Below are 8492 nucleotides of genomic sequence, written 5' to 3' on the forward strand. Positions count from 1 at the left end.
TTCACATTTCAAATAAACGGGGAAAGAATGCAAAATATATACCCAAATCACTGTGTTAGAAAATTAACTATCCTTAACAGAAAAAAATTTAAAGTTAGATTTTGCTTCATGTTATACCTACAAATAAATTCCTGATAGAGTAGTATCGCAATGATAAATCCACAAGATAAAGAAATACTGGAACCTGGCTGGGCGCGGTGGCTCACGCCTGTAATCCCAGCACTTTGGGAGGCTGAGGCCCGGAGATCACGAGGTCAAGAGATCGAGACCATCCTGGCCAACACGTTGAAATCCCGTATCTACTAAAAATACAAAAACAAAATTAGCCAGGCGTGGTGGCACGCGCCTGTTGTCCCAGCTACTCAGGAGGCTGAGGCGGAAGAATCGCTTGAACCCAGGAGTCGGAGGCTGCAGTGAGCCGAGACTGCACCACTGTACTCCAGCCTGGTGACAGAGCAAGACTCCGTCTCAAAAAAAAAAGAAATACAGGAACTTAAGTAAACCCAGGATCGTGAGGGCCTTGCAACATATGAGAAAACATTAATATCCAAAATACATAATTATAATTTAGTTAGAAAGACAACCTAGTTAAAACAGAAACAAAAGCAAAATCAAAACAGAAAAAACAAAAAAAGCTAATTCACAGAAGAGAAGCCTGAATGGCCAATACATATGAAAAGATGCTCAACCTCAACCAATAATCAAATAAATATAAAATTAAACAAAATACTTTATGAAACTGGCAAAAAGTAAAAAGAATAATACTTAGTGCTATTGAGAGTATGGGAAAACCAGCCCATCACAGCCTACTAGTGCAAATTATTGTTTTGGTACAATTAAGTATATATAAGGATATTTAATTTTTACACACACAGTCTTCCAACAGTTTGTAAAAGCAACATAATGGGAACAACTCCTATGTTGTCAATAGGGCAATGGTTACATCAATGTAGGATTTACGTATACGTATGGATATGTATAAATGACAACTCATCAAAGAGCAGAAAATTTTATGTTTGTATCTCATCTTTTTAAAATGTCTTTCTGTATGTTTCATACTGTACCAAATATGTAAGAACAAAGTACTTATAAATGACTTAAAAACAAGTAAACACGGCCAGGTGCAGTAGCTCACAACTGTAATCCCAGTACTTTGGGAAGTCAAGGCAGGTGGATCACGAAGTCAGGAGTTTGAGACCAGCCTGGCCAATAGGGTGAAACCCCACCTCCACTAAAAGTACAAAAATTAGCTTGGTGTGGTGGTGTGTGCCTGTAATCCCAGCTACTCGGGAGGCTGAGGCAGGGGAATCACTTGAACGTGGGAGGAATAGGTTGCAGTGAGCCAGGATTGTGCCATTGCCTGGGCAACAGAGTGAGACTCCGAATTATTTTTCACTGAGGGAAAGTATAGATCACTGTTATGAAACACTGTATATCTACAAAATTAACAATTCAATTATTAAAAATATAAATGCGCCTATATGCATTGAAAACAAGGCTAAAGAAAAATTTTTCATTTAAATGTAATTATAAATAATAATTTACGGTAGTATATGGAGAGAAAACACTGACAGAATGTGCAAAGTGCTGTTGCCTTTCAGAGTCAGGATCATAGGGCATGTATCTTTCTGTTTTATGTACTTTTGCAACTAACATTATTTATTTGGTCAGAAGAAATATTCCTTCAAGAGACTTCAAAGTCCTTTAACTTCTTGAAGAGCCATCTAAAAGTATGCTCATTAGTTTAATTGTTAATAACGAAAAATTAGAAACCACATAAATTTCTACCAAGAGGATAAATGTTATATGTAATAGCAATTTATATAATACAAATTAAGTCATTAAAAGTTTTGAGTAACGTATGTAAAAACATGAGATAAAAATCACAATACATATATGCATCTTAGTATGATCCTAAATTTGTAAAGATAAAAAAAGAAAACAGAAGAAATATGTACATCAAAATGGTAACAATAGTTACAGCTAAATGGTGTCATTAAAGGTAATTTTAAAATTCTTTGTACAATTAAAAATTTTAAAACTTTTTCTTGAGACTTATATACTATGAATTTCACCTTTCATCTGCTTTGTTTTTGTTTTTTAATTGGCCCCAATGTTGCAGCAGCATCTGTTTTAAGTGCACATGCCTGCGAGTCTGACCTCTGGGGGAGAGAAGACTGAATAGCTAATTCCAGTCACGCGGACACTGCATTCCTTTGTGACTGGCACCCCAATAAAACCTGGTTACCAAGGCTTGGTGGGCTTCCCTGGAGGACAGGACTTAGCATGTATTGCCACACAGCATATCAGTACTGAAGAATTAAAGGCAACCCCTCTCCCTGTGGGACTTCCCAGGACAGGGACACCTAGAATTTTGTGTCTGGTTTGTCCTAGACTTCATCCTAAATGCTTTGTTGACTTTAGCCTATATCCTATTGTTGTAAAATCCTGTAACTATAACAAGCTTTTCTGAGTCTTATGAGCCTTGGCCCAATCATCAAACCTGAGGGTAGTCCTGGGGTTCCCCAATACAACATTATTCACTGAAATAAGGCTCAGTAAAGTCAGTCTGAGCTGGAACAGTGCCTAACATCTACAATCCTGGCACTTAGAGGCTGAGGGTGGGAGGATTGCTTGAGCCTAGGAATTCAAGACCAGCCTAGGCAACATGGCAAAACCCCGTCTGTTAAAAAAAAATTACAAAAACTAGCTAGGCGTGGTGGCTGCACATCTGTAGTCCCAGCTACTTAAGAGGCTGAGGTGGAAGAATCATGAGCCTGAGAGGATAAGGAGGCAGCGAACTGTGATCAAGCCACTGCACTTCAGCTTAGGCAACAGAGTGAGACCCTGTCTCCAAAAACTAAAAAAAAAAAAAAGTCTGAAGACATACAGAAGTATCTTTGTGATGAGATTTATATCAGGCCAATCTCAGCATATTTCAACAACATAAGAAAAAAAATGGAAAATACATTCTTTCAGGATATGCTCAATGAACAAGTTTACCATGGCTCCATTGCATTCAAGATTATTAAAACGTCAAACTTACCAATGGGGACGAATGGTGCTTCTTTAACTTTCCGAATAAGTTTGGATCCCTGATCTTCATCATATGAAGAAAGGGAAACATCTGGGTCTGCTGACATAGTGGTTGCTTGAAGAATCTCCCTGAGAATTTTCTATGAGGTTCTGTAATTAAAAGCATCTGAACATTATTAAATATCGGGATGTATTTAAAATAAGGGCCTCAAGCACAGTGTAAGTATAGGAATCTCTGATTAGTATCAGTTACAATAAACTTAAAAGTCTATGTCCATCCCATCACCCATATAAAATCTTACTTTCACTTCTGGGTTTTTCATGTGCATCATGCTCCCTTTGATAACAGTACCTTTCATTCAACACCTTTCTACTCAAGGGGAGTCAGTGGCAGTCAAGGTCCCCAAAGAAAATGCAACTCCACAGGTAGGAGGTGGTGTGCTTAGTTTAGAAAGTGAATTCATCCCTGTAAGCCCCACCTTCATTGAGAATACTCAACCCTGTCATCTGACATAGAAGAAAATTTTAGCTAAATAAGAGAAAATTTAGATTACACTTAGACTTTCTTTTTTTGTACTCCATTACTTCTTAACTGAATAAGCTCCTGATTACTGAACTTTATTCTATATATGGTTCAATAAGCTCAAGGTTCAAGATGCTCACTGTGTATGTGAATAATACAACATAAACACTAAAATAATTAATATGGTTCAAAAATTAGATTTTTTTTAAAAAAGAGAAATCATGTAATCGTCCAACAGGTTCACCTTGCCCACTGGCTAGACAGAGTGGATTTACCAAGACTGGGAACTGCAATAGAGAAAGAGCAATTCACCCAGAGCCAGCTATGTGGGAGACCAAGGTTTTTATTATTACTCAAATCAATCTCTTGGAGCATTCGAGGATTAGTTTTTAAGAATAACTTGGTGGGTAGGGGATGGCCAGTGAATAGAGTGCTGATTGGTTGGGACGCAGATGAAATGGGAAGTTGAAGCTGTCCTCTTGTGCTGAGTCAGTTCTTGGGTCAGGGCCACAGATCAGGTGAGCCAGTTTATTGATCCGGTGGTGCAGCTGCTCCACCAAGCGCAGGGTCTGCAAAATATCTCAAGCTCTGATCTTAGGAGCCGTTTAGGGAGGGGCAGCATCTTGTAGCCTCCAGCTGCATGACTCCTTCACCATACTTTCTCATCTGTGGCTAATTCCAGGGATAGTTTTGGGAAAGGGCTGTGACCATCTTTGCTTTTTTTATTTTTATTTTATGAGACAGGGTCTCACTCTGTCGTCCAGGCTGGAGTACAATCTCCATCTTGGCTCACTGCAACCTCTGCCTCCCAGGTCTGAGTGATTCATGCCCCAGCCGAAAAGCTGGGATAACAGCCGTGCACCTCCATGGCCAGATAATTTTCTTTGTATTTTTTCCCATGTTGGCCAGGCTGGTCTTCAACTCCTGGCCCCAAGTGATCTGCCTCCCAAAGTGCTAGGATTATAGAGGTGAGCCACCACACCCGGCTCTGTCTTTTTTGGCTAGATCAGATATCTTTCACTGTCTCAGTTATAATTTTGCAATGGTGGTTTCAGTCACAGTGTGATTGTCAATAGCATAACACAGACAAGGACTGAATTCAGAGAGAGTGATGATGTGTTTTAGCTGAAGGAAGTTTGGCAAGTTTCACAGAGAAACACGTAAAACTGGCTTTGTGTTATAAGACTGGCTTTTTCTTGTAATTACCTCACATCTGGTTGACTAATTCTCTAACAGGTCAATGGAGCAAAAGTTTTTGTTTTTGTTTTTGTTTTTTTCTCCTTTCAGGAGGGAGGGGGTTAACCGTCTCTTTCTTGTATATAAATGAAGACCAGAAGAAAATCTATTTCTCCATTTTTCATCTATGATATGGCTAGGGCATTTGACCTGGGTTTCGGAAAGTAGCTCTGCAGTTAAGAATTAGGGTGTGGGGAACAAAATGGTCATTATTTGCTTGAAGTGAAAGACAATAATCTGTGATCACAATACCTATGTGTACATTTCAGAATAAAATTAATAAGGATGAATATTTTAAAATCAATACTTGTCAGTTGTTTTTCTGTATCCAAATATTATAAATTATATAATTCCCATATAGTACCTGTCTAAAATATTCTCTGAATACAAAATTTTGATAACTGTCTTTCCAATTACCACGTAGAAGTTTCCAAAGTATTCATGGTTTATAGCCACCTGAATTGAAAACGGTTAAGTATTGGGAACAATAATTACGAATCATATAATCTGAGAGTAACAAATCAGAAGAGCCTTATTTTGCAGGTGGGGAAAGGGTTGTGAGAGGGTTATAGGAATTGCTCCACACCAGGAATAAATGTCTGGTGGGGTAGGATTAGAATCCAGCTCTCCTGAATTAGAGTCCTGGGTTCTTTTATATTGCCAAAGCATCAATCTTATGATGCTGATGTAAATTAGATTAAATTTGCAAATAAGAGTTCAGATTAGAAAATGTAAAAATCCATTACTCAACAGAAGCCCATGTTGTTCTTTGAATTACAGAAAAGTAAAAACGTAAGTCATGCCTAAGTTACATGGAATCTTCTTCTGCAGTGACTTAAGTCATCTAACAATTGCAGCTGTGATTTGAAGACTTTTCACTACAGCACTGCGAGACTGTCCTTTGCTACCGTTTCTCATTCACCCAGTCATTGCTCCAGATCTCTGTCAGAAAGTTGAACAGACGCTAAAAAAGGCACCAGTAATCAGATATTCAGAGTCACTTAGGAGAGCATAAATTGTTCTGTCCGCTCCGTAAGACACGAATGAAGAACTCTCCAAAGGGAACCTAAAAGAGGCATAAGGGAAGATGAGCCGCCCGGCATCAGGAGATGTAACAGGCTGAAGGAAGGATCTTTCTTCACATTTTGTCACGAGAACTACCACCTAAAACAACGCTGGCTTCAAACTTTGATTTTGCATCAGTCGCCCATCAGCTTGTTTAAAACGACTGCCAAGACCCCAGCATGGAGACCTGGATCCAGGTGGTCTGCGGCAGAGCCCGAGGAATCCTTAGGAAGCCCCTCCAAGCGACTCTGGCGCACAGAGGGAGCCCCCAGAACACAGGACTCCAAATGTGTGTCGCGCTGGAGCTCCGACCTGTCCGAACTTTCCACCCAGAGCTCTCACTCGAAGGCGCCTTCGCACTTCCGGAAGCGGAGACCCGGGCCGCGGGTCCGTCCCACCGGGAATGAAAGCGGAGCGTCTTCGCTCCTCCACACGGGCCGCTCCCAGCTCTGCCCAGCGCAGGACTGCGTGTCTTCTGCCACTGGCCGACTCCGCAGGAGGAAAACGCAATTCGGTCAGGGACGCGCTACCCGGGGCTCCGGCCTCGCCGCCTCCCGGGGGAGGAAACGCCAGGGCGGACGGGACGGTCCTCCGCTCGCGGGCCCTCCCCTCGCCTGCCGACGTCCTCGCCGCCTCCGCTCCCGTGACCTTGCCGGGTCTCCGTGACCCGGGCCCCGCTCTCCCACCCCGCCGCGCCCCAAGCCCCGCGCCTGGGCCCGGACCGGCCCACACCCGCCCTCGCCCCCGTCTCTCATCACCGCCCATCCGCGAGTCTTCCCCGCTCAGCAGCGACTCACTCCACAGCGTCTGCTCCCAGTCAGTCCTCCGTGTCCCCGCCCGCGAAGGACCCAGGCCTCGGCTCCCGACCCCTCGCCCCAGCAGCTCCACCTCTCCTCCCCCACCTCCCTCATCGCAGGCAGGTCGCCCAGCCCCGACCCCCAGAGCCCCTTCGGCCCGGCCAAGCGCAGCCCTACGTCTTCCCGCCCGCGGCCCCGCCACGCTTACCCAGAACGAGGCCGCCTCTCCCACGCCAACCGGCGTCTGAGTCCTGCATGCGCCCAGTCCCGCGGCTTCGCCCCACCCACAGCCGTCCCAGCCAATCGAAGGCCAGCAGCCGCAGGACGGCGCGTGCGCATGCGCCGTGGGCGGGGCGGCCCAGAGCGGGTCCCGGATTGGCTGGGGCGGTGCGGTGCGCCCCGCCCCCGCCCCCTGCCGGCGGCGATCCACGTGAGAGCTCGGCGCGCAGGGTAGGTGCCCGGGTTTCGCGGGCGCTTGAGGGGCCTTGGCTCCTGGCCCCGGGACACCGCAGCTGTCGCCTGCCCTTTTCCGTCGGGCAGCGGGGGCGAGCGCCGTGGCCGAGCGCTGGACGCCTGCGGAGCCTCACGGACCGGGAAGGGAGGCGGGCGCGGGGCTTCGGCCGCTCGGTTACGAGCTGCCGACAGACCCGGAAGGAACAGAGCCGATTTCCGCCGCAGGTTGCAGGGAGGAAGGCGGCGTAACTCGCCAGACGACTCGGAACTAGCAGCACAGGCTTTTCTGGCGCCGGAATACGGCCGGCGCACGTAGAAGCCGAAAGCCGAAGCGTTTCGCGGTCTTTAGCCGCCGTAGGGTCGGGGCAGAGCCCTGGAAAGTCTAAAGTGGGTCCTGGAACGAGGTGCGCGGCGACGCCGCCGTCGTGTTGACTGAACTGCGCGCCGGGAAGGGCTGGGCGGGGTCTCACGGCCTCGTCCCTGCGTTCCGGCCTTTCTCCGGGGCGCCGCCTCTGCGTCCCTCGGGTCTGACTCCCACGCGCACCCGCGAGGCGCTCAGGTCGCTCCGGGCTGCTCCGGCGGCTGCTGCAGGCGCCGGGCCCCGGGACAGCTGCGGGCTCCACCCGGCCCGCTCCCAGGGCGGCTGTGGGCCGTGCGCGCGCGGTCGGGTGCCTCGTGGGGCCGGTCCCGGAGCTTACACGGTAGTCGGAGGCAGCCAGTACCTGCAAGCATGGGGTCGCGGGGACTACGACCTCACCCAGGCCGCGCGACCCTTCTCTCAGGAACGGGGCGTCAGCGGCCCCGGGGGACAGCGAGCCTCCGGGGACAGGGTTCCTAATGTGTTGGCCGAGTAAATAAGCAGGAACAACCCGGCGAATTGGCATGTCGGCGAAAAGAGTCACTCTAGGGTATTTGAAGAGATTTATTCGGAACCAAATGCGAGTGACCACGGCCGCGACACAGCCCTCGGGAGGTGCTGAGAACACGTGCCCAAGGCGGTCGAGGCGCAGCTTGGGTTTATACACTTTAGAGACGCGTGAGACATCAACCAAAGGCATTTAAGAAATACATTGGTTTGGTCCAGAAACACAGGATAACTCAAACGCCAGGGGGAGTGGGGGGTTCCAGTCTATAGGTAAATGTAAAAGTTTTCTGGTTGATAATTGGTTGAATTTGGCTAAAGACCTAGGATGAATAGAAAGGGGATGTTCAGGTTAAGATAAAAGATTGTGGAGACCAAGGTTCTTTTGAAGTCTTATAGTGGCTGCCCTTTGAGACAATAGATGACAAATGTTTCCTATTCAGATCTTTCTTTAAAGGGTGCTAGACTTTTAATCTCTTTAGGATTGGGAGGGCCTGGAAGAGAAAGATCCAGCTGCTAT

General features: G+C 46.7%; 1 protein-coding gene across 4 annotated transcripts in view; it reads right to left on the reverse strand.

Annotated features, from left to right (window-relative positions):
* Positions 1 to 7431, reverse strand: part of HIGD1A (HIG1 hypoxia inducible domain family member 1A) — a 15223-nt gene extending 7792 nt beyond the window's left edge. Inside the window, exons 1-2 of one of the 4 annotated variants that reach the window (XM_037742921.1) lie at positions 7365 to 7431; positions 3047 to 3186 (exon numbers count right to left, since the gene is read on the reverse strand). In XM_037742921.1, the coding sequence (XP_037598849.1) occupies positions 3047 to 3143 (97 nt within the window). In that variant the 5' untranslated portion in view covers positions 3144 to 3186; positions 7365 to 7431. Of the gene's footprint in view, positions 1 to 3046; positions 3187 to 4770; positions 4957 to 6762; positions 6845 to 6865; positions 6956 to 7364 lie in introns of those variants that run through there. The other 3 variants (XM_017540987.2, XM_037742919.1, XM_037742920.1) reach the window with 3 other exon arrangements.
* Positions 7432 to 8492: the final 1061 nt, after the last annotated feature.

Source organism: Cebus imitator, unplaced genomic scaffold (assembly GCF_001604975.1).
Source record: "Cebus imitator isolate Cc_AM_T3 unplaced genomic scaffold, Cebus_imitator-1.0 Scaffold129, whole genome shotgun sequence".
Taxonomy (NCBI): Eukaryota; Metazoa; Chordata; class Mammalia; order Primates; family Cebidae; genus Cebus; species Cebus imitator.